The 27,256-nt window shown below is 39.2% G+C and overlaps 1 protein-coding gene across 1 annotated transcript in view; it reads right to left on the reverse strand.

Annotated features, from left to right (window-relative positions):
- CNTN5 (contactin 5) overlaps window positions 1-27,256 on the reverse strand; it is a 990,860-nt gene that overhangs the window by 24,749 nt on the left and 938,855 nt on the right. The window contains exons 19-20 of the mRNA XM_053705588.1: window positions 3,294-3,480; window positions 2,766-2,878 (exon numbers count right to left, since the gene is read on the reverse strand). Of these exons, the coding sequence (XP_053561563.1) occupies window positions 2,766-2,878; window positions 3,294-3,480 (300 nt within the window). The remainder of the gene's footprint in view (window positions 1-2,765; window positions 2,879-3,293; window positions 3,481-27,256) is intronic.

Below are 27,256 nucleotides of genomic sequence, written 5' to 3' on the forward strand. Positions count from 1 at the left end.
GTAGAAACATTGACTGCTATGCTTTAATTCAAAGATACAAGACAAGATTGGAGATTGGAGATTTAAACAGTGGGTCTTCTGGTATAACATTTTAGAAAATTACTACAAAGTATAGGCTTCAGGATAAGAACCATCAATAACAACAATTTTGAGTAGCTTCAATTTACCTGTTAGCAAAGGTAATAAAACAAGCCTATATCTAATTACTGTGCCAAGAATTATCTACCAGAAAAGGTTATAGCAGCAGTGGGTTAAGGAAAGATTTTGAGACACAAATCAATAATATATTCTGTGTACATCTTGTGGAAATTGCCTTTGTCATTTTAAGGGCTTAATCCCCCTGTCAAGCATAGAATTTATAGCAACCTTACCATTGAGTAATACAAAAGCTGACTCTTGGCAAGTAGAGCAAAATAAAAATATGATATATAAAGATAAATATACTGCAGTGTCCATTTTCTTTTTCTTGCTTAAAAGAACATTAAAGTCATTATTTTTCTTTGAGCATCTAAAAGAGGAACTTTAAAATTATTATACATTTTTTTACTGATGTTCCTGTACTAGAAAAAACAACAACTTGTATTTATCATCATAGAGCATGTTCATATACACCAATATTATTGATATTTTTTTGTAGAGCACCAATAGATTCTGCAGAGCTAGTGCGCTGGTCTATGGGGCCGATTTAGCAAGGGCCGAATGACCCCTAATCGCCCTGTTTCCGCGCGAGCCTTCAGGCTCGCTGGAAACAGCAGTTAAGAAGCAGCTGTCTTAAGACTGCTGCTCCTTAACTCATCCGCTGCCTCTGAGGCTGCGGAAATCAATCCGCCCAATCGTATACGATCAGGTTCATTGACATCCCCTGTTAGCCCGCAAATCTGCAGGGGGCGGCATTTTACAAGCAGTTCACCAGAACTGCTTGTGCAATGTTAAATGCCGACCGCGTATGCTGTTGGCATTTAGCGATGTATGGCAGACATGATACGCTACATCGTATCATGTCCGCCAGACATTGATAAATCGGCCCCTATGACCTTACCAGACACTGAGCTTGTATTTCATGGACTAGTATAGCTTTTTAGGTTAGTTTTAAAATCAAAATAAACGTGTTTAAATAGTGTGCTTTCAAAAGCTTATAGCTCTAGAATTGGCTAAATGTATGTGACTGTAATTTCTTAGTTTATCTCAAAGTTATAGGGACATAATATTCATATGCTAAATCACTTGAAAGTGATGCAGCATAACTGTAAAAACTGACATGAAAATATCCCCTGAACATCTCCATGTAAAAAGGGAATTTCTTCAACTCACTCGAGTTAGTGTTCTGTGAAGTTATACTTCAGCTGTTGTCCAGCTGCAAGTTGAAAAAAAAAAAAAAAATAGTCCCTCAGCAGTGCTGAGGTCATGCATTGCTTTGCTGTGATATCATAAGATTTCACTGAAATCTTGTTAGATTTCATAGTGAACTTCCTTAAACTGAATAGAAAAATAACATGACTGTGGGGCCTATTTATCAAGCTCTGGAGGGAGCTTGATGCCCCGTGTTTCTGGTGAGCCTGCAGGCTCTCCAGAAACAGCAGTTATGAAGCAGTGGTCACAAAGACCGCTGCTCCATAGCCTGTCCGCCTGCTCAGAGCAGGCGGACAGACATCGCCGGAAATCAATCCGATCGAGTACGATCTGGTTGATTGACACCCCCTGCTGGCAGCCCATTGGCCGCGAGTCTGCAGGGGGCGGCGTTGCACTTTTGGATCAGGTCCGCCAGACTTTGATAAATTGGGGCCTGTGTCTGCACATGCCAGATGTACACTCTACAAGTCCTGGAACTAGCATATTGATTGACTGCTTAAAGTCTCTTTAAAGTGGGGTGTAAATACTTGGGAAATTTTGAGGTAAAATATCTTTTATACATAGAGATGCTTAGGTGATATTTTCTAGTCAGCTTTTTACAGCTATGCTGCATCACTTTCAAGTGCTTCAAAATTTGGGTATCGTGTCTTTTAAGTAAAATGGTGCATACAATTCAAGATAGGCCTGCTAACCTACAAAACTTTGCACAATCAGGGACCAAGCTACGCAAAATAATTACTGGTGCACTATGTCCGAACTAGCACTTTGATCAGCACATGCCTTCAAGATATGCGTGTCAAGAATTTACCAAAAATGGGGGTGTTCCTACTTTTAGATAAGGGTTTTCATCTCTCTGGAACACTCTCTCCAGAACTGTGAAAGAAGCCACTTCTCTTGAACGTTTTAAACAGAGACTTAAAACCTTATTCACATTCTCACATGTCTTTCGTTTAGACAACGATTCAGTTAAAACCACTGTAACCGTCCTTAAAATACACGTGCAGTTGTGCTGTGTGCACATTAAGATATTATTCCCACTATTTTGTTTTTTAAATTACAGCAGAATTTTTTTGCCTGCATGCTTCTTCTTCTATTTTAAATTAATTGCTAAGACATAGGCCCCATTTATTAATGAGTGGATGAAGTGAATTCCTAATTAGAGAGCCTGCCCTCAATCATTTGCAGGACGAGAGAGGCAGCTTTTACCTCCCACAGATATTGCACAAGAATTGTTCTTGTGCAGCCCTAACCCCTACTCTTACGCTAAAAGAAGGGCTTTTCATCAATTCCACGTCTGACGTGGGAAAGAGGTTATGATAGCTGTTGGGGCACAAAAATTGCGTCTGCAAATGGACCCCATTTTGAAATTTTTTTTTTATTAATAATGAAAAACATAAAATATATGTAGGTCTTACCTTATATCCCATGACTTCTGATTCATTCGCTAATGGCGTGACCTCTTCCCAGCCCAAAGATACATGAGAACCATCTCTCATCCACATAACAATGCTTGGAGCTTGACTGGGAGCTGGAAAAATAATGCAGCTTATGCAATATTTATCTAAATTATGAGAAAGCAAATAATCTATTCCACAGCTGCACTATGTATACAGTAGTTATCTATCTCTATAGCTGCCCTGCTTGCACATCTAAACTTAGATACATTATTTCCTGCTCCAGCAGTATCATTTTAATAGTTGTGATACTTCAGTGACTTTATACTTTGCTTATAAAGCAGAAGCATTTTATCTTTCATCTGTGTCAAAAAGGCTTAAACCTTTTTTTGCCGGATTCAAATATCTGAATGGAATATTCACATTGACAATTTTACAGTTCAGATAATACAATTGCAAGTTAAACTGTGACTCCCATATATATGAAGCCTCACTTTCATAACACGTTTATTGAAGGATGTAAAAAGCAATGAAAGGCAGGTCACTTACGTGATTTTTTTGTTGCTGCACGTACTGCATTGCTTGGTGGCCCATAACCAGCTTTGTTGTATGCCCTTACTGTGATGTGATATAATGTATTTCCTTCTAAGTCTGTCAGGATGATGGACGACTCATTTCCTGCCGTTTTTACTTTTTCTGCAGCCTCTTCTTGTTCCATATCACTCCAGTAACTAACCTGCCAACAGTGACCACACAGAAGATTAATTTTGTCACCTGTGAAGTTTTTACTTTATTTTTTTATTGGTTGTTTGAAAGCACTGTCTTCCCTATAGTGAAAAGTCCCTTCTGTCAAAAAATTAACAGGCTCTTTGGAACAGGAGGGATTTGTAGCCTACGTTTACGCCTGAGCACCATTAAACATACCTCCCAGATGTCTGAAGTCAAAGTGTCACAATATTACTCATAGAATCATTGAAATTCAGAGCCTCAGACCTGGTATTAGATTATGTGTCTGGCAAGACAGAGGAGCAGAAAACAAATACTGACAGACAGTCAAAATAATTTTAAAAAAAATTAAAGATCCTACATTTTAACCAGTCAACCTAAGCAACCCTATATGATTATTTGGAAGGTAGTTTGGGCAGTGTCTCTTTTAATACCAGCTTATAATATAGAGTCAAAAATTGATGTCATTGTGATGGATGAAGGATGACAGAACACCTAAGGAAATCTTGTAGTGGGTTAATGTTTGAGGGACATTGTAAGTAAAATGACAAAGGAGAAGAGAGAATTCTATCTTAGCTATTCTAACTAGCAAAGGTGTCTGTCAAACATGGTTTCAAAACAAACCTGACAATGTCAAAATGACCTTTGCTAAGAAAACAGGGATATTTATTGATGCCTGTTTCTAGACTGCCCTTCAAAATACCAAATTAGTGAGGAATAAAAAAAAACAGACTGATACATTACCAGAAGGGAATCTGACATGGATAAGAAATGTTTTCTTGCAATGAGAAGTGAATAATAAGTGTCTCAGAGTAGACAACAAGAAGAAACTCACCCCAACTGCAAATAGCACTATTTAAGACTGAAGAGAAGTACTTGAAATTTTTAACATACGACGAGGAAAAGATTAAATTTCACATTACTTTTTAATAGCCTTTGAAAGGATTTGTACTTTATTTTTGTAACATATATAGGTGTGTGTTTATATATATATGTGTGTGTGTGTGTTTCTCTCTCTCTCTCTCTCTCTCTCTCTCTCTCTCTCTCTCTCTATATATATATATATATATATATATATATATATATATATATATATATACCAAACTAACTCAAGGGTTTTGCATTGAGCAATTATACTTTTTTTTGGCTAAATATACATTAATAAGCAGACAAGCTTTCGGAAGAATTGCTTCCTTCTCACGTCTGAAGCAATACTGACCAAATCAATGGAATTTACAGATTATATTTTGAAACATAAGATGGCTAAAAGGACATAAAGTGTTACAGAGGTCTGAGTGCAGGGAGAGGAGAGGGTGTTGCAAAAATCATAAGGGGGTTTAGGTGACAGAGGCAGACAGTGTCCAGTTTATGAGAACAGACAGGGGAAATATATAGTTATACATAGAGCATATTCTGACATAAAACTATGTATCAACATGAAATCAATATGTATAAAGATGTAAAATTACATATACGGGGGGGGGGGGATTTAAAATACTCAAAAAAGAAGAAAGGAATAAAAAAAAATGGGGAATAATAATAATGGCTAAAGTGTGGACATAGACTTACCTGTGTACCTATGTATAAAGAGTGTGGAATATACAATGTAATTGACTATATGAAAGTACATTACAAGAAATGTTGATAATGTGTTAAGAACCCGAAGTCCGCATTTAGTCCAGAATTTATAGAGTAGAAGTGCATTATCATTTTCATTTCAAATGTTTTTCTTTCCATGATACTTTTGAATTTGCCTCTGAGAATCTTGATTTTGAGGTTTTTGGTGGAGTAGTCAGGTTGGGTGAAATGATGACCAAACATGTCTATCTGCAAATGTGGTATACATTATGCTTTGCACTTCATGTGAAGTGGGATGTTACATTGGACAAACAAGCCAAAAACTGCATCATCGGATGAACTTACACAAACAATCAAAAATCACTGTGAAACAAAATACTGTTTTGTAAGGTAATGAATACTTTTTGCAAGCCAATAAATATAAATATATACTACAATTTTTCTAACCATTCTAATTCTATAATAGTAATAAAAATTGGTGCTTCAGTATTTTCAGTATTTTAATATTGATTGCAAACAGTGGAAAACTAAAATTTTAATCATATTGTTGTGTTATTTAAGGTATAGTAAACTGAAAAGAGTGGAACATTTAGAAATCTGTCTAGGTGATATTATTAGCTAAGATTTAAAGAATCACTAAACACTGTTTATCGAAAAACTCAAAATCTAGGTGTTTTACTTTTGTCAGAAAAACAATTACTACTTATCTACAATTCAAACTAAGTTCTTTTGCATTGTCTATTTATTATGCATTTATTGCTTATGATATTCTACTGTGTTTAGTGATTCTTTAAATCTTAACTAATAATATCACCTAGACAAATTTCTAAATGTTCCAATCTTTTCAAATCAGCCAATAGAATTTCAGTAGCTCTCTTATTGGCTGATTTGAATTTGAAGAATCAAATCAGCCAATAAGAATGCAAGGGACGCCATTTTGAAACGGATTTCTTGCATTCAAGTTTAACTGTACGGCAGCGACCATATAAAGAGGACACTCCGTGCAGGATGGGAGCAGCTTCCGCTCCGCACCGCCGGGATGAAAATAGAAGACGCCCCTGTGATGGATGAAGACCTCGTCGTCTGGATCGAGATGGATGTCCGGACTTCAGAAACCGTGAGAAGATCTTCTGGGGTTAGTGTTAGGTTATTTTTTTTATTTTTATAGGGCTATTAGATTAGGTGTAATTGTTTTTATTTTTGATAATTTCATTAATTTTTTTGTAAGCTTAGTGTTTATTATTTTTCGTGATTTTAGTGTTTATTATTTTTTATTTTTTTATTTTTTTCATAGTGTTAGGTTTGTTTTAAATTTGTAATTTAGATATTTTAATTGGTATTTTTTTTTTTATTTATTAGATTATTGTTTTCTTATTGTTTGCCTACATCACTACTCACTCTCAGTTTACACTGCCTTATATCAGACATATTTCCCTTCTCATTTCCTTCTGTGTCAAATCCCTCTCCTTTAGATTGTAAGCTTGAGAGCCTCTCTACCTGTAGGCCACTTTGTATTTAAAGTGAACTAGTACTGATTGTGCTCAAGGGCAGGGCATTCCTCTCCTTTTATATAACTCAATTATTGCACCTACAACTGTAATGTACCCCATTACTGTACTTGTTTGTTTGTGTATGTAATGCATCCCTGTAATGTTTTATTATTACTTGTATAGCGCTGCGTAATCTGCTGGAGCTTTATAAATACCTGATAATAATAATAATAATAATAATAGTTATGTAGGTTAATTTGATAGTTTAATGTAAGGTTTATTTTTATTTCACAGGTAAGTATTTATTTATTTAAATAGAGTTATATTGTAATTTTAATTTAAAGTTAGGGTGGTGTTAGGTTTAGGGGTTAATAGTTTAATTAAGTATTTTTTTGCGATGTGGGGGGCCAGCGGTTTAGCGGTTAATAGGTTTATTTAGTGGTGGAGATGTGGGAGGCCGTAGGTTTAGGGGTAAATAACTTTATTTAGAGGCAGCGATGTCGGGGAGAGGCAGAATAGGGGTTAATAAATTTCTTAAAGTGGCAATGATGTCGGGGAGTGGCGGAATAAATTTATTTATAAATGTAATATAGTGTTTGCGATACGGGAGGGCGACAGTGTAAGGGTTAATAGGTAGTTTATGGGTGTTAGTGTACTTTGTAACATTTTTAGTTCTGAGTTTTGTGAAACATTTTTTTTTTTACACAAAATCGATAACTAATGCTCTCAGAGGGCGGTATGAATTGTGTCGGTATAGGCTGTAACATAAGCATTTTAGCTGGAACGCACAACCTGTAATACTGGCGCTATGGAAATGCGGAATTGACATTGCGCTACAGACTAAAATGCTTGCGGTATAGCTATACCGACACGACTCGACTCCCAATAGTGCGTTCCTGCTTTTATATGGAAATTGCCATTTTTTCAGCATTAAAAGCCGCAGCGCAAAACTCGTAATCTAGGTGAGTGTTAGTTACATTTTGCTTCCTAATGTGTCATGTGACGGCCATCAAACAATCACAAAATGCATATTTATATAATGGAAGTGAACTGGAAAGTTTTTAACATTGTGTGCTGAATCATGAAAGTTTCATTTTGACTTGACTGTCCTTTTAAATTAAACCATGATATAGAAGTATACAATATTTAGTTACAAAGACATAAATATGTATCCTTTACTTTTTTAAATAGTTTTTGTAGACAAAATAGTATGATTTTTGTCCACATGCACAGGATATATTCTCTTGGCAAAATGTGTTTGTATAAAACCACATAGAGAATTGTTTTATTTAAGAAACAAATTTTTGTTGTTGTCTTTGATAACTTGATAGATCTCATATATTTATATTTTTGATATCTATTTATATATATATATATATATATATATACACACACAGACATTTTATATATGAATTATACATAGCTTATTATCACCTAGATTACGAGTTGTGCGTTCGTCTTTTAACGCTAAAAAAATGGTAATTTCAGCATTAAAACAGCACCTCAGCCATTACAAGTCTTGTCGGTATAGCTGTACCGCAAGCCTTTTAGTCTGTAACGCAACCTAAGTCCTGCACACGTAAAAATTCTCGACCGCTGGTATTACGAGTCTGGCAGGTACAGGTGTACCGATCACTTTATTTCCGTGACTAGAGCATACCGCAAATCCACTTACGTCAATTGCGTATCCTATCTTTTCAATGGGACTTGCCTAATGCCGATATTATGAGTCTTGGAAAAAGTGAGCGGTACACCCTCTCCTGTCAAGACTGGTACCGCATTTAAAAGCTCAGTAGTTAAGAGTTTTATGGGCTAACGCTGTAACATAAAACTCTTAACTAAAGTGCTAAAAAGTACACTAAAACCCATAAACTACCTATTAACCCCTAAACTGAGCCCCCCCCCCCACATCGCAAACACTTAAATTAATTTTTAACCCCTAATCTTCCGACTGGACATCGCCGCCACTTCAATAAATATATTAACCCCTAAACCGACGCAGTCCCACCTCGCAAACACTAGTTAAATTTTATTAACCCCTAATCTGTCGTCCCTAACATCGCCGACACCTACCTACATTTATTAAGGCCTAATCTGCCGCCCCCAATGTCGCCGCCACTATACTAAAGTTATTAACCCCTAAATCTAAGTCTAACCCTAACACCCCCCTAACTCAAATATAATTTAAAATAATCTAAATAAAATTACTACAATTAAATAAATTATTCCTATTTAAAACTAAATACTTACCTATAAAATAAACCCTAATATAGCTACAATATAGCTAATAATTACATTGTAGCTATCTCAGGGTTTATTTTTATTTTACAGGCAACTTTGTATTTATTTTAAAAAAGTTACAATAGTTATTAAATAGTTATTAACTATTTAATAACTACCTAGTTAAAATAAGTACAAATTTACCTGTAAAATAAACCCTAACCTAAGTTACAAATACACTTAACACTACACTATAATTAAATTAATTCCCTAAACTAACTACAATTAATTACAATTAAATTAAATAAACTAAAGTACAAAAAAAAACCCCACTAATCTAATCCCCCTAATAAAATAAAAAAGACCCCCAAAATAAAAAAAATCCCTACCCTATACTAAATTACAAATAGCCCTTAAAAGGCCTTTTGCGGGGCATTGCCCCAAAGTAATCAGCTCTTTTACCTTTAAAACAAAATATAATCCCCCCCCAACATTAAAACCCACCACCCACACACCCAACCCTACTCTAAAACCCACCCAATCCCCCCTTAATAAAACCTAACACTAACCCCTTGAAGATCACCCTACCTTGAGACGTCTTCACCCAACCAGGCAGAAGTGGTCCTCCAGATGGGCAGAAGTCTTCATCCGATCCGGGCAGAAGAGGACCTCCAGACGGGCAGAAGTCTTCATCCAGGCGGCATCTTCTATCTTCATCCATCCGGAGCGGAGCGGGTCCATCTTCAAGCCATCCGTCGCGGAGCATCCTCTTCCATCCGACGACTAACACTAAATGATGGTACCTTTAAGTGACGACATCCAAGATGGCGTCCCTTCAATTCCGATTGGCTGATAGAATTCTATCAGTCAATCGGAATTAAGGTAGAAAAAATCCAATTAGCCAATAGAATGCGAGCTCAATCCTATTGGCTGATTGGATCAGCCAATAGGATTGAAGTTCAATCCTATTGGCTGATTGAATTTAGGGATTAATAGGTAGTTTATGGGTGTTTATGGGTGTTAGTGTACTTTGTAACACTTTAGTTATGAGTTTATTGTAACAGTTTTGTTGCAAAAAACTCATAACTACTGCCGGTATAAGCTGTAACGCAAGCATTTTAGCCTCACCACAAAACTCGTAATAGATGCACTATGGAAGTCCCATGAAAAAATGTAATTTTTACGAATTCGGGACTGGCGTTGCGTTACAGACTACAAGGCTTGCGGTACAGCTATACTGACAAGACTTGTAATGGCTGAAGTGCTGTTTTTTTTTTTGTTTTTTTTTTAAGATATTTTTTATTAAGGTTCATCAAACGTTACAAAGAGAATGGAACATCCATCAATACACAACAAAGACACAGAGTTTCCAATGACAGTGATAATTACATAATCAGTGGTACTAGATTAGGGAGATCGGTAAACTAACTATACATAATGAAAGCTAATCTTAAAACTCTTATAATCTCCAGTCATTTAGGAAGGTTATAGAGAATGAATGGTCCTTTATCGGGCATCTTTTCAAAGATAGAACCCAATTTTCCATTTTTTTTTTTTCCCTTCAAAACAAATGCAAAACATTTTTTATACTGATAGGTGTACGTGCCAGAAGGTCCTGGCGGAAAGAAAAAGGGGAGAAGAAGAAGAAGAAAGAAAGGGAGAGAGGGGAGGGAGGGAGGAGAAAAAAAAAAAAAAAAAAAAAAAAAAACAGCCAAAGGCACTATATGGTTTTGTTCCAGTAAGCAATTATAAGTTCATAAGTTTCTAATTTATGACTTTTCAGGTAGTGATATCTCTCGAGTAGTAGCAGATCTTCCACCTGATTGCGCCATTCTTGTTCAGAGGGGGTCGTTTGTGATTTCCAATATTTTGGAATAATCTTTTTAGCTGCTGTCAACATCAACAGGAACAATGCTTGTTTACCCCTTCCTGAAAGCTGGGGCATGGAGCAGAATAGTAATGTTTCGGGCACTAACGAGACCGTTACGCCCAATATATCCGACATGGCCTGGAATACCCCACTCCAGAAACCCTTCAAGTGTGGGCAGCTCCACCAGATGTGAAGGAGAGAGCCTATCTCTCCACACCCTCGCCAGCAGGTGTTGGTTGTGCCAGGAAACATTTTGCTCAATCTCAATGGTGTCAGGTACCATCGGACCGCTAATTTGATGTGGATTTCTTGTATCCTAGCCGAAACTGACGAGCGTTTGATGAGCTTAAATGCTCTCAACCAAATCTCGGGGTCTATATTTTGATTAAGTTCCCGTTGCCATGAAATTGTATATGAAGGTAGGGGGGCAGTGGGAGGGGCAACAGTAAGTTTGTATAATTTGGATATCAAGTGGCTAGGATAATTAGGTTGTATACAGAGCTTTTCGAATTGTGTGAGGGCTCTACCAAAGTCTGGTCTGTGTTTGTGATGCGAAATATAATGAATTAGTTGGTTGTAATGGAGCTATGAGGAGAAGATTCCCCCATGGGTCTCTGCCAGAGTCTGCTGTGTTTTCAGCTTACCCCCTTCTGAGATGAAACAGATAGAACCGTCTCTAAGGGGGTATGGGGTCGAGAATTTATTTTTCAGTTTATGATAGGGAAGGTCTACATTCTCGAGCAGCGGGGAGAGCGGGCCAAATCTAGAAGAGATATGTGTCGTAGTAGAGAGTATTTTGTCCCACTCTAGTAAGATATACATCGTGATGGAGTACTGTTGTATGTGTTTGAGCCTCTGTTGTGTAGGCGTCCAAGCTAGTGTTGCTACATTATTTACCTTGAAAATATCCCTGTCTAGTTGAAGCCAAATCTTGTTGTCAGAATTGTGTGCCCATTCTGCTATATGACGGAGTACAATTGCTTGTTTATAAGCCGTAAGGTTTGGAATCCCCAACCCTCCATTATCCCTGGGAAGATATTGTGTTTTCCTTGGAACTCTGGGGCTAGTGCCAGCCCATATGAACTGATCTATTATCTTTTGCAGTTGGGGGAGATAGTTATCTGGGAGCTGTATGGGTAGCACCTGCATCAGGTATAGGATACGGGGGAGGACATTCATTTTTATGACCCCTATCCTGCCTAGCCAGGACAGAGGTTTGTTTCTCCAGGAGGATAAATCCCGTGCTATATCATTTTTCAAGGGGCTATAATTAAATTTGAATAGGTCTTGAATATTGGTGGTCAGGTGAACACCCAAATATTTCAGTGTACCTGTTGCCCAAGGGACTCCATAGGTGTCTTTAATGTTCTGTAGAATTGTGGAGGACGTGTTAATGTTCAATATTTCTGATTTTGAGATATTAAGTTTAAAGTTAGAAACCCTGCCATACGCTTCCAGTTCCGATAACAGTTCAGGCACGGAGCTCTCTGCCTCAGTCAGGGAGAAAAGAATGTCATCAGCGTATAGCGCTTGTTTATGTTCCAATTGGCCTATTTTGAGGCCTTTAATGTTACTGTTGTTTCTAACCTTCTGAGCTAAGATTTCAATAGAGATGGCAAAGAGCAGGGGCGACAGTGGACACCCCTGCCTTGTGCCGTTGTTTATAAGAAAAGGTTCTGACAAGGTGTTGTTAACTCTTATTCTCGCGTTGGGGTTGGAGTACAGGGCAAAGGACATATTTAAAAAGGGTTCTGGTATTCCCATCTCAATCATAGCTCGACGCAGAAAAGACCAACGAACCCTGTCGAAGGCCTTCTCCGCGTCTGATGAAAAGAGGACTAGGGGTGTGCCGGAGGCCTTAGCGAAGTTAATAAGATGGATAGTTTTAATGACATTATCTCTGGCTTCCCGACCCGGGATAAATCCAGACTGGTCGCCAGAAATCAGATTAGGAAGGTATTTATTTAATCTAGTGGACAGAATTTTCGCTAGGATTTTCATATCCGTATTAATGAGAGAGATGGGTCGGAAGTTCTCGGGCTTAGTCGGTGATTTTCCCGGTTTGGGGAGAACAGTGATATGGGCCTCTAATAGATTCTTAGATAGGGATGGATGTTCTCTCAGGTTATTAAATAGTTTTAGGAGATGAGGGGCCAAAACGTCTGATAGTTTCTTGTAGTATCCCATAGTGTAACCGTCTGGCCCCGGACTCTTCCCGGATGGGGAATCTTTGATAGCTTGTTTTACTTCCTCAAGTGTGATAAGTGATTCTAAGTGTGATTTCTCTTCCTCATTTAAGGTGTGCAGATCTAATCCCTGAAAGTAACTGTCAAATTGGTCTACATGTTCTGGAGGAGAATCTATTCCCTGTACCCGTTCCCCCAGCTGCTGGATATTGTACAATGTGTTATAGTATTGTCTAAAAGTGGATGCTATATTTTTATTGCTTTTTATTAGATGACCCTCCGAAGATTGAAGGTGATGGATGTAAGTGGACAGTTGCTTTCTCCGCAAACATCTGGCCAGCACCTTGCCTGGCTTGTCCCCACCCTCATAGTAATATTGCCTCAGATGGAGAGCGTTACGTTGATGTATCTTTATTAAATGTGCTTTGAGGTCGGCTCTAGTTTTAACAAGATCATCTCTAATTGTGTCATTTGATGTATTGTGTTTATGAGCCCTTTCCAGGGTGCCTATTCTATTCAGGAGATATGTATGTTTCTCTCTAGCTTGCTTAAGGATTCTCGCTCTTCGTTTGATAAGTATACCGCGCATAACGGATTTATGGGCTTCCCATTCGCACTGTATTGAGGCCGTCGAGTTACCATTTAACAAAAAGTACTCTGTGACGTCTCTGTTCAACTCTGCAAGCGCAATGGGGTCATCTAAAAGGGACTCGTCCAACCTCCAAATTTTAGTTGTAATAGGAAGATCCGGCCATTGAACCGAGCATGTTACTGGGGTGTGATCGGTCCAGGTAATCTGGCCAATCTCACAATGGTTAGTCAGTGATAAACCATCTGCGTCAGTAAATATATGGTCGATCCTAGAGTAGCAGTTATGTGGGGGAGAATAGTAAGTGTAGTCTTTAGTCTGTGGGTGTAACGTCCTCCAAGTATCATGCAAGTGGAGGTTGTGAAATATGTTCTTTATTGTTTTTAGTTTGGATCTAGGGATGGACGAGACTCCTCTAGAGGAGTCAAGCCCAGGCTCAAAGGCCAAGTTGAAGTCCCCTGCTAGAAACAGGGTCCCTTTGACCCGGTCCAGGATTAAGTTTGAAATTTTTCTAAAGAAGGCGGTGTGTGCCTGGTTTGGGGCGTAAATGTTCAACAGCGAAAGATGTTGACCAAACAGTTGTCCCGTCATAAGGATATACCGACCCTCGGGGTCTTTGTCAATTTGTGTGACCTGAAAGGGGAGAGATCTATGAATTAGGACACCTACTCCTCCCTTTTTTTTTGGTCCTGAGGCAAAACTGGCTATGGGAAATTGAGGGGTGAGCCACCTAGGTTCTTTACCCTTCTGGAAGTGTGTTTCCTGGATCATGAGAATCTGACTCCTTAATCTGGAGAATTCTCTACTAGCTATTGATCTTTTGCCAGGGCTATTGAGACCTTTGACATTTATAGTGGAGATTTGCAGATTATGCTCCTGAAATCTACTCATTTTACCCGCCATGGCTGAAAAAAAAAAAAAAAAAAAAAAAAAAAAAGGGAAGGGAGGGGGGCTTGGATGAGGCAAGAAAAAAGCTGAAGAAAGAGTTAAGTAAGGGAGAGCCCTCCAAGCAGTCAGGGAAGAAGAGGGTTCAAGAATGAAAAAAGAGTAAAAAGGGAAGAACTCCTTTCTAAAGTACGAGAAGAAGAGAAGAAAGGTAGAGACACCTGGGGGAAGTATCTCCTTGTCCGGCTTGTAAAGATGTAAGTGTTATGTAGTATTTATTCTATAAGGCATGTAACTTATTCTAATAAAAGGGGGTAGGGCGGGAGGGGAAAAGAGGTATGACTGGAAAGGAAATGGAGCAGAGAATGGTAGAGTTGGAGGTGAGGATGTTGGGGGAGGAAGACAAGAATGGAGAAGGAGAGGTAATGTAGGTATTGGAAGAGGGAGAAAGAGTAGAGCAGAGATCCACTGATTCAATTGTCTTTTATGAACAAAAGTGGAGCCTGTCCTCTAGTTTTGTCCCTGGTTGAGGCAGGGAATACCATGTATGGATCTGGAGGGTCCATCAGAATATAAATCCGGATAAACATGAACACTTAAATAACATTTCACTTATTATATAAGAAACAAGTATAAACTTTTATCAATCCTCTAATCAGCATTTTCAAGATACTTAGAACGTTTAGGGTTACTCTGGTGATCCTGGTTTAGTAGGTATCTGATCTATACCCAAGGGAAGGTAGAGGGTGGATAAGGGAGAGAAGGGTAGAGGATTGGGGGGAATGGAAGGAAGGGCAGGAAGGATGGGAAAGGGGGGGGGTAGGGGACGTAGGTAATTAGAGAGAGCAGCGAGGGAAAAGGGAGGGAGGGGGGGGGGTGTGGAGAGAAGCAAGTTTAACTGTCCCTTTTAGTTAGCACTGGGACGTGTTCCCCCAATTAACCACTTTGTGTAATAAGATAGACCACTAAAAGGTCTATAGAGCACTTAAAATGTATACCAAATTAAACATATGCAATGAGCAATAAGAAAGAACATCAACATTTCAACGATTCATACAAAAAACAAAAACAAGGAAAAAAAAAAACAAATAAAAGATTGTTGGCAGGACATTATATAGAAGAGTAATTTGTTGGGCCTATAAACAGCCCTTAGCACAAAAAGGATACGGTTTCCTGTAATAAAAGAACTTTAATGTCCCTTATCAAGGTGTCCAAAGTATAAGTTTTGCGATCTGTCCACTACAGTCAAGCAATGAGTGGGAGCCAGATCATGCTCTTTAAGTTTTGCTGTTTCCTTTTTTCTCCAATTATCCTGCCTTCCTTTCCTATATCCGTTTCTCTCTCTGTTCTTTATCCGTAATTTTGAGCAGCAGAGATTCACAAAAAGGGTCCCTTTAGCAGGAAAAAGATTGGTCACGGGCCCCAGAGGGACCGCTCATCTTGAGAATGTCTTATTCAGAGGGACTAGAAGAGGTCTGTGGTTCTCTTGTAGTTTGGAGGGCTGCACCACTAACTTCTTTTAAGACAAATGGAAATGAGAGGTCGTTACAGAATGATTCAGGATCATCGCCAGGTCGAAAGGTAGCTGATTTGTTTTTATAGGAGACTATGAGAGAAACAGGGAATCCCCACCTGTACTGTATTTTATGCCTCCTCAGTGCAGAGGTTAAAGGAGCCATCTCTCTCCTTTTTTGCAGGGTAGATTGAGAGAGATCAGCAAATATAGAGATTTCCTCGCCTGCATGATAGACAGGGTGTTTGGTCCTAGCGCAACGGAGGATTTCCTCTCTGTCCTTGTATCGTGAGAATTTTACTATAATGTCCCTTGGCGGTGCTTTTGGGGGAGGTTTAGGTCTAATAGCTCTATGAGCTCTTTCAATAGCAATGTCATCGGCAGCCTGGTTGTCTTTAATGATTTTAAATAAAGCTTGAAGGTAGCCTTCTATGGCAGGGGGGAAAACAGTCTCTGAGACCCCCCTTATTCGCAAATTATTGCGGCGGCACCTATTTTCTAGGTCTTCTAGCTTGTCGGTTAGAGCGTTGATTTTATGTGTGTGTTCAGTTAATTGTATGGTGTTAGTCTGGGCCTGTTTTTCTGTGGCTGCCTGTTTTTCCTCCAGAGTGACAACCCTCTGGTCGAGTGCTCCAATATCCCTGCGAAGATCCCCAAACAGACTCCTCATCTCCTGCATAACTTCCTTAATGTCCTCTTTTGAGGAAAGGTGTGTAATGTCCCTTTTAGTGAGATACATATCTGTAGGGTTCTCCTCAAACTGCATCTGAACAGAGCTAGATGGTAAGGAGGATGGTATTTCAGCTGAGTGTGTAGGCGTAGGGGCCTCTGCTGGCTTAAGGTAATGGTTTAAGGTTTTATTAGTTATGGGTTTATCAGCTTTGTTATGCTTCTTGCAAGGCATTACATTGGTGGCAGGATGCATAAAACGCAGGCAAAATGGACAGAATGCTGTTATATTACCAAGCAAATGGTGTTGCAAGCTCCCTAGGTGTGTCTTGACAGTTGAGATATATATATGTTAGTGGAGGGAGATCTGGCTTCTACATTGGTGTAACTGAGAGAGTGTCCGGTTGTACTTTGTGATGTGCAGTTAGTGCACTTGTTCTTTATTCTGAGGCCGTGGGGGAGAGTAAATGAGATGGGAACTATCAGGCCTTCAATCGTTCTTTATGTCCCCCAGAGTGTGTTCAGCTAGCTTCAGAGTGGTGCCTAAGAGGCCCCCCGGCCTGCAGCGCAGGCTCTCTACTTGTGATTTGCCTCACGGAGTGTTATTGATCTGGGATGTTTAGACCCCAATCCAGTGATGCAGGCCCCCAGTGTAAGAAAAAAAAAAGCCAGGTACTCACTTTTTACGATTCAGAGTGCCGCTGTACTTTGCTTGATCCGATCTGTCCTATGATCTACTGCAAGCACTGTGGTAGCGGGTGGCTACGTAGAAGCAAGATGGCGACCGGCAGAGCCGCAATATACACAGCTTGCCCGGAGTTTAAACAGGTATTCAATTGCTTAGCGCAGAGTTCTCCTCTCAGTGCTGGGATGGTCCGGGTGTGCAATAAGTTCTTGATATGTGCGGTAGGTGATCTAACAGGCTCGGCAGTGATTATGGTTCCGGGGCTACCAGTTGTTCTACCCTCCGGTATTTTTCTGTTCCATTATCCCGCCGTCTTGAGAAAAGGTTAGGAAGCAGTGTAAAGAGGGTTGTGGTGGGCTTTAAGAGTTTCAAAGGGACAGTTAGAGGAGGTTTATGAGTTAGCTACATGCCCCTAGAGCTATTTTTGCCGGGAAAGGAGATGGGAGCTCTAGCAAAAAGCAGCCATCATCCAGCGTGGCTAAGCTCCGCCCCCCCCTGAAGTGCTGTTTTAATGCTGAAATGTCCATTTTTTCATTGTTAAAAGACGAACGCACAACTCGTAATCTAGGTGTTTGTTTATAAAAAAAAGTAGTTTTTTTTATTTGTTTTTAGAAATATGAGTATGGGATATCAATATCTTCCAGAAGTTAGTGATTTTGTTTTCCTGTTTACAAAAGTAGACTTTACTAAGGGCCTGATGATCCAAAGCTCTCCACTAAGGCTAGGCGATCTAAGAAGCCTTGTCAGTACAGTGAGATCCTTCAAAGAATTTTAGAAACTCAATCTTGAGAAATCTTTTCCTCACTATGTAGAGTTCTGTATGTGAAGAAGAGACTCATATATTGCAATATAAGGTCTAAAAAAATCCCAAAGGTTTTGTGTGATTCCTCTCCATGGAGGCAAGATTTTGGGCCTCACCAGGTCCTTAGAGAACAGGTTTCCTTGTAATATTGTGTTTGCACTGTAAGCCACAGTATAGGATGTTATTTATCTCTGCTGTTCTTCAGTACATTAGTGGTAACTGGTTTAAATATAAACATACATTGGCTTTAATGATAGGAAATAAAGTAGTTTTAATGTTTCTGCACTTTTAATTATTGCTGTTTCTTGAAAAGTCTGAGGAAATAATTTGATTCCCATAACAGAGCATATGATCAATTCAGTTATAGTCTTTCGTCATTACAAATTCATCTTGAACTCCTACTATTCTACCCTTAATCTTTATAAGCAACATTACTTCTCTACTCTTATCTCTTCTCTTTCTTCAAACCCAAAACGTCTGTTCTCCACTTTCAATAATCTTCTCTGCCCACCCCCACCTCCTAATACAACTTCTCTCTCAGCTCAAGATTTCACCAGCCACTTCAATAACAAAATTGACTCCATCAGAAACTAAATCAGCTCTCAACATACTTCCATTCTCTCACCCCCTCAAACGCTCACAATCAACAACAACCCCCATAGCCATAAATTCAGCTGTTTCTCCTCGCTTCTACCCATACCCCTATACTCACACACATTTTCAACCTCTCCCTCAGCACCGGTATATTTTCCTCATCTCTGAAACATGTACTGGTCACATCTATCCTCAAAAAACCTTCTCTCAATCCAACCCCCTACATCCAACTACCGCCCTATTTCCCTACTCCCTTTTGCCTCAAAGCTTCTCAAAAAGCTAGAATATGCATGCCTTTCCTATTTCCTTACATTACATTCCATCCTTAACCCACTGCAATTTGGATTTCGTCCCCATCACTCCACAGAGACAGCAATAATTAAGTTTACTAATGACCTACTTACAGCAAAATCAAAGGCCACTTCACTCTGCTCATCCTCCTTGACCTGTCCACAGCCTTTGATACTGTTTACCACCCTCTTTTGCTCCTCCAAACCCTTCAATCCTTTGGCATTTGTGACACAGCCCTCTCGTGGTTCTCTTCCTACCTGTCTAACCGTACCTTTAGTGTAGCCTTCTCTGGGGCTTCCTCTGCCCTTTTTGTTGGGGTACCGCAAGGCTCTGTCCTTGGTCCCCTTCTCTTCTCAATCTACATGTCATCATTAGGTTCCCTAATAAAGTCCCACAGGTTCCAATATCATTTGTATACAAGCGACATCCAAATCTAGTTCTCTGCACCAGACCTATCTCCTTCCTTGCTAACCCATGTCACTAACTGTCTTTCTCACGTCTCTTCCTGTATGTCCTCTCACTACCTTAAGCTAAATCTCTCAGTCATTGAGAAAGTTACGTCTCTGCTGATAAAACGCGTATGACTAATTGGCTGCTACTTCTCATGGTTTGATGTTTTTATCCTCTGAAAATAAACACGTTTGTTTTTACTACAACTCCTGGGTTGGAAGCTTTTTTACCACTGTGCTGGGACTGTTGCAGTGTCTCCTCCTTTCTTGTTATCTCCTCCCATTCCCGTTTACAGGACTTCTCCAGACTGGCTCCCATCTTGTGGAACTCTCTGCCTCGCTCCACAAGACTCTCCCCTAGTTTTGAAAGCTCCAAGCGATCCCTAAAGACTCTTCTGTTGAGAGATGCATACAAACTACACTAACCTTTCTCTATACCAGTTCCTCTCCTCCATTGCTATCCCCTGGAACCCCTTTAGCATGTAAGCCTAAAAGCCCAGCTGTTTGCAGATCACCTTCTTAAGAGCTGTGAATCTTGACAGGGCCCTCTACCCATTTGATCCCTATAAATGTTTCCTGGTATACCACCTATGTTTATAGCGCTGCGAAATCTGTTGGCACTCTACAAAATACCGATAATAATAATAATGTGTCATGACCACCTCTCCTGATGAGACTATGCAGGTAAGGCTGTGATGGGAATGCATGGGTAAAAGGGTTATCAAAACATTTTGTAGACTATTTTAGTTTCAAAAAGTACAAAAATCTCTTTTATCATCACCCAATCTCTGTATCAATAACTCCAAATGCTTCTACAATAAAGGAAAGTTAAATCTGGGAATCTTTGACCCCCTTACTTACTTAACAGATTATAACCCAATAGCAAAAATCTAACTATATATACATATAAAAATACAGAACGGATAAACTCTTACTGAAATACCTTAACAATTATAACTGATGTCTCAAGTAATGTGGATTCAAATGATAAGATGAAAGCAAAACTATAATAAGAAATATTTATTATGACAAAAATGGTCACAGTGCATTGACATTAACAAGATTACAAAAATGTATACAACGGTGCACATTGCAATGCAGTTTTAAAATAAAAAAAGATTAAAACAGAAAGCCTAAACACTCGCTATGTTGCTTTGCTGACAAAAAGCTTCTAAAGCTTCCCTGGATGGCTGCTAATACGTCTCCATCTCCATTATAGCAAATGTAATTAAAAAAAAATAAAAAACAGAGATAGAAAGAGGAACCGTATTGCAAAGTGTTATATAATGCACTGAGTTCTAGCTTTCAGGAATTGCAAAAATTTACAGTTCCTTCTTAGTGCCCTCTGTACTGACAGTTCCTAAATCTAAAAAGAAAAAAACTAATAATCCCACTGGTTGCTGCCAATTTCCAAATGTTTTAACCCTGAAGAATAAATACTTTACAGATTAAACTTAGATTTTTATTTATTGCCACAAATATATATATATATATATATATATATATATATATATATATATATATATATATATATATATATATATATATATATATATATATACTGTGTGTATATATATATATATATATATATATATTGTGACAGAACCCAAGGCATAGTAATGGAAGGTGTCTATATTCCCTCAAAAGTGTTGCAGTGCTCCACCCCGCAGTTTGCAAGTAGCACATTATGTCAAAAAGTCCAGTCCAGGAATTCTGTCTGACTCAGCTAGCTACTCACCTGCATGTGGTAATTAACAGCAGGTGCTAATAAAATCCCCAGTCAGGGGTTGAGATTTAGATTTGCCTGCAGTAAAGGAAAACTGCAAATACTCTCCTGAGAGGAATTATCTCTAAAGGACAACGTTTGAAAGGTCTGTGCAATATTACTTTTGTGAAAAGCTACTTAGTGCAGACAGTTGTACTTGTTAGTAAGTGCTCAGTGGAGCAAGCCTCTTTTCTTTTGTTTATGTTTATTTTGCCTGTTTTTTGCCAGACCTGATAATAAACAGACTGTATTTTATAAAGCTACAACCTTGTGTGGTGTTTCCAGCTTTGAGGACTGTGTGTTTCCAAGATCCCAGGTCACATATGGTGGAGGTAGCGGGCAACACACTAATAGTCTGTTAAGGAAAAAATACCACACTTAAAATGGAGGAAGTTGTAAAGGCTTTACTACAGGCTACGGCCTCACAGCAACAGGCCACTGCCACACAGCAGCAAGCTACTGCCAGCCAGCAAGAAAATATTGCAGTGCTACAAAAACTGGTATTAACACAAAGAGAGGAACAGCAGAATATCACACGTACCATGCAGCAGGAGATTCGAGGCCTAGCTGAAAGACTGGGCAGGTGTGCTGCAGAAATTCCACACAGTTCTAAGACTCTGAGAGTGAGTAACTATTTGCAAAAGATGGTGGCTACAGAAGGGTGGCCTGCGTCTGAATGGGCAAGTCTCCTTGCGCCATTTCTGAGTGGAGAACCTCAGAAGGCATATTATGATTTGGAGCCTGAGCAGGCCAGTGACTATAAAAAGCTAAAAACAGAAATCTTGGCCCGCCTGGGAGTAACGACAGCAGTAAGGGCCCAGCGATTTCACTCCTGGACTTACAGTCAAGACAAAGCCATGCGGTCACAGATGTTTGACTTGATACATCTTGCCAGGAAATGGCTACAGCCAGAGGTCAACTCAGCTAGTCACATTGTGGAACAGCTCGTGATGGACCGGTTCCTGCGAGGATTGCCTGTTTCCCTGCGGCGGTGGGTCAGCCAGAGTGAACCTAAAACTGCTGACGGTCTAGTTGCCCTGGTGGAACGCTATTTGACTGCCGGAGAGTTTCTACAAATCCCCAACCAGGAAAGACCTAGAACCCCGAAGATCCAGAGTCCCAGTAAATTGGGTAAGACTGTTCCGGGGAAAAGGGGGTATCGGGAGGAGCAGATGGGTTTTTACAACCCGAGGGACATTACTGCAAGGGACAAGAGTTTTGTGAGGCAGGAAGGGTCCACAATAGCCTCAAAGATGTTGTCTAATGCTAATATTAAATGTTTTCAATGTAAAGAGTATGGACATTTTGCAAAGGACTGCCCTGAGAATGATGTTGCTATGGAATGTAATGTTGGCAATATGAGAGACAATTATTCATTGTACACTCGCTCAGTATATGCAATTACCAAAAATGGTTGTTTAAATGGCCACCCTTGGTGCACTGTAAGGGTGGAGGGAAATGAAATTAAAGCTTTGCTGGATTCTGGTAGCATGGTTACGCTCATAGACAGGGGTCTGTTGAGAAATACTCCTATTGATAATTACCAGAACCTAGATATTGCTTGTGTCCATGGGGACATACACAAGTATCCAACTGCTAAAGTACTTATTGAAACTCAAAATGGCCCTATAAATCATAGAGTTGGTTTAGTGGATAAATTAGTCCATGAAATGATAATAGGCAGAGATTTTCCCCATTTTTTTAATCTATGGGATGCTGCTGAGGAAAATTCACCGGATTCAGTAGAGGGTGCTGTTTGTGACTTTCCCTTTTCTGATTTATTGGGGGATGACTTAGACAAAATAACTCCTGCTAGAGGGAAACACTCAACCCCTATGGAAACCCTAGTTGGAGGTAATACTGAACAGAATAATACAAGTCAATCTAATATATCTGAACCTGATGTAGAAATAACTGACCTAGAGGTTAGCCCAAGTAACTTTAGGGCTGCACAATGGGAGGATCCAACCTTAGCTGTGGCTAAAAAACTATATTTCCATAAGAAATGGCACCCCCATTAATACTGATAAAGCGCTCACCTATCCATACTTTGAAGTGGAAAATGATTTACTGTACAGAGTTGGGAAAAAGGAGTCTGTAGACAACCAGTGTTAGTCACCACTGATTTTTCAAAGGAGTTTGTTTTACAGACGGATGCCTCTGATGTTGGGCTTGGAGCAGTGCTTTCCCAGGAAACTCAAAGTGAAGAGCACCCAATACTATACCTGAGCCGGAAACTTCAACCTAGAGAAAAGAACTATTCAATTGTTGAAAAGGAGTGTCTAGCAATTAAATGGGCTGTTGAAACTCTCAAATATTATTTGTTGGGCAGAAAATTTAGACTAGTTACTGATCATGCACCTCTCAAATGGATGAGTCAAATTAAGGATAATAATAGTAGAGTTACACGCTGGTTCCTTAGTTTGCAACCCTATCTCTTCTCAGTAGAACACAGGGCAGGAAGTAAACAGGGTAATGCTGATGGCCTTTCACGTATGCATACGCTTTTGGCCATGGTCGCTCACCCCACTAGGTCTGAGCTGGCGGGGAGGATGTGTGACAGAACCCAAGGCATAGTAATGGAAGGTGTCTATATTCCCTCAAAAGTGTTGCAGTGCTCCACCCCGCAGTTTGCAAGTAGCACATTATGTCAAAAAGTCCAGTCCAGGAATTCTGTCTGACTCAGCTAGCTACTCACCTGCATGTGGTAATTAACAGCAGGTGCTAATAAAATCCCCAGTCAGGGGTTGAGATTTAGATTTGCCTGCAGTAAAGGAAAACTGCAAACACTCTCCTGAGAGGAATTATCTCTAAAGGACAACGTTTGAAAGGTCTGTGCAATATTACTTTTGTGAAAAGCTACTTAGTGCAGACAGTTGTACTTGTTAGTAAGTGCTCAGTGGAGCAAGCCTCTTTTCTTTTGTTTATGTTTATTTTGCCTGTTTTTTGCCAGACCTGATAATAAACAGACTGTATTTTATAAAGCTACAACCTTGTGTGGTGTTTCCAGCTTTGAGGACTGTGTGTTTCCAAGATCCCAGGTCACAATATATATACACACATACATTTAAATAAATAAATTATATATATATATATATATATATATACACTATATATATATATATATATATATATATATATATATATATATATATATATATATATATATATATATATATATCTCGTGAAATGGTAGGAACTGCACTCTTTCAAACCGAAAAATGACAACAACGAGGGTGCCGGCAGTGGTGATAAATATAAAGTTAAAAACAGAGAGTAGTGACAGCATAGATATTTATTCATGAGACAGCAGGACAAACAGCAACGTTTCGAGACTTCTGTCTCTTTGTCAAGCTTGACAAAGAGACAGAAGTCTCGAAACGTTGCTGTTTGTCCTGCTGTCTCATGAATAAATATCTATGCTGTCACTACTCTCTGTTTTTGATATTATTACCCTTGACCTTGGAAGCAGGTCTCTGTGACTTTGCATGATATTACCTGTGTGCTGGACTTTTCTCTACATCTTTATGATAAATATAAAGTTGACAGGCCGCACTTGCTAGAATTTAGGTAAGCCAAAATTATAATAACAAATATTTATCATGACAAAAATGGTCAAAGTGCTTGACGAGATGACAGAAAAAATATAAAAAGGTACGCAAATAAAAAGTATTCCCACTCAAGGAGAATTGAGATTTAGATCCTTGGTCACTCAGTACTTACACTAAGGAGACCCCTTTCTCACTTAGACCTTCAACACACTCTGGATTGCTAACCCCTGGTGATCTGCATGCTCTCATTCAGTATCTTTGTTGGGTATTGTTGTAGTGTAATTGGACCGGCTCTGGTTCTGGTACAGGTACTTTGTCCCATTACACCTTGCTCATTATCTTAGACACATCTGGTTATGGCACAGATTGCATACCCACACTCTGCCCTCCTTCCCAGTCATTTATACACTCTTCCCTTTTTAAGCTACAACCCATATCTGGCTGGGCTTGGTTATGGTTAATATTTTCAGGTACAAACTGTGTTAATAGTCTACCCAAGACAGTAGCCAACAATACATTAGCATGAATATGATCATCTCTTTCCCTGCTCCCCAGTTCAAATATACCTGTGCCACAAACAAAATGTTGCAGGACTTACTCCACCAACCTATTTTACCGCTAGAGTCCTGTCTAGAATAATGTCCATAAAGATCACTAGCTCTAGATGCACAAGTGTCACGTCTGCTATGTATCTCTGAGTCCCATACTTCAAACAATGTCAGGTTGTAGTTTCTCGTTGGAGCTCTCCTCTGATTTGGTTGCAAACAAAACAGAGGATAAGGATCCTGAGGGGTGGCTCCCTCCAGCTGATGCTGTTGGTTTCTTTTTCTCTGGGCAAGTAGAGCTGATGTGCTCCATTTTATTGCAAACAAAACACCTGTGGGTATCCCCCTGTCCAGGTATAGCACTCAACCCCTCCTTTCCCAGAGGGAACAGACACATTAGATGTAGTCTTTATAGGCTTTGTAAATGGGGGTTTTGGAACAGCTCCCTTGCAGCTTGATGCCCATTTAACAAAGGCTCTTCTCTTATCCATTGGTGCCCTGTTAGTGGTGTAAAAATCTGCCAGCTCACCAGCTTATAATGCTGTTATGGGTTTCTAGTCCAGAATCCAGCTGTACAAACTCCTCCTTCCTTAATCATAAGGTCCTCCATAGTGGCAATCTCTATACCTCTGATCCACTGCTTGAATGCTGTACTTCCACAAATGTAGTGTAACTCTCTGCAGTGCTCCTCTGCATGGTCCTTAATTTCCTCCAGTAAACCCCAGGAGTGGGGTTGTAATGCTTTTGCAGTCCAGTTTTATGACAGCATAGTCCTGCAAACTGTTTTTAGAACAGGGCCTTTCCAACTTGGAGTGAGATATTTTGCCCACTGGTCCTTTGGCCACTGGTAATATCTGCAAGTGTATTCAAAACTGTACAGATATACCTCCAAGTCCCAATCTTTGTCCAACATATTCACTGTACATGGCCTGGGTAAATAGCAGTGTCTGGATTTACCAATGGCAGGTGAGGCACTAGCTCACTCCAACTTTGCCAGTTCAAGTTTATATGTTTTCTCAGCCTGGTATTCTACCAACTTTCTCTCTGCCTGGCATTCTGCTGCTACATCCTTGTATTCCTAATAATTAAGGATTAGCAGTATCTGTAAGTTTGTATCTGCTGAGACCACTTTTTAACACAATTTGCAAAAAAACAGTCAAGGGACTCTCCAGAATGACTCGAAACAACTGCAGACATGTGTCTTTGTATTGGTGACAGATTTTGTCATTCAACCATGTCAAGTTTTATAGATCTTTAAGGCTGGTGTCAGGCACTGTAAATAACTCTAGGTTAGTGACATACAAACTTCAAAAAGACTGCCATAATTATATTTGTGTCTGTTTTTCAAGAGAATTTCTAAAATAAAATTACAAGTAAATTAACCTCTGCTATGCTGGACAGTGTCAGTTACATGACAACATGCTATTTGAATGTCACATTCTTTGATTAAAGGGTCACTCTCTGCAGTCAAAAATTGTGAAATCTAATGTTTGTGGTTGTAATGATTTTATTAAAGTTCTGTGGATCTCCAACAATTTTTCATATTCCCTTCTTTGTTTTCCCTTTATCTCTCTCTCTCTCTGTCGATTATTCAGTCATTACTTTATCTAATGTGAAAAAATAAAAAATTAAAAGTTGAATTTTTGTAGCAAAATGTTTTGCAGTACTTGGATAAACCATGAGTATCTTTATTTTAACTCCCTTGCTATAGTCAATTAGGAAGAGATAAACTCGTATAAATATATTACCAGACTATTTTCCTTTTAGCCTCTCTTTTATACAGAGAGTGCTTTCTTGTGATTTTCCATGACATCAAAAGGTCATTTTCTTGCATGACCCAATAAGTATTCCATATTCACCCACGTTATAATCCGTACTCTTTATTGTCTGGAGGAAATTTTTTGTTTAGTTTTCAGATGACCTATGACTGCAGGTACTTTAAATTCCTTTCTGAGAAAAATCACAAATGTTTTGTCTTTTACTGTATTTTCTTTAAGGAAATAAAAAAGAAAAGCTATATCTTAGCTGTAAACATAGATAAAGTACAAGCCCATCTAAAAATATTTACACCACAAAAATATACAGCTAGCATTTACAAGCCATC

The sequence above is a fragment of the Bombina bombina genome, chromosome 3 (genome assembly GCF_027579735.1).
Source record: "Bombina bombina isolate aBomBom1 chromosome 3, aBomBom1.pri, whole genome shotgun sequence".
In the NCBI taxonomy this organism is placed as follows: domain Eukaryota; kingdom Metazoa; phylum Chordata; class Amphibia; order Anura; family Bombinatoridae; genus Bombina; species Bombina bombina.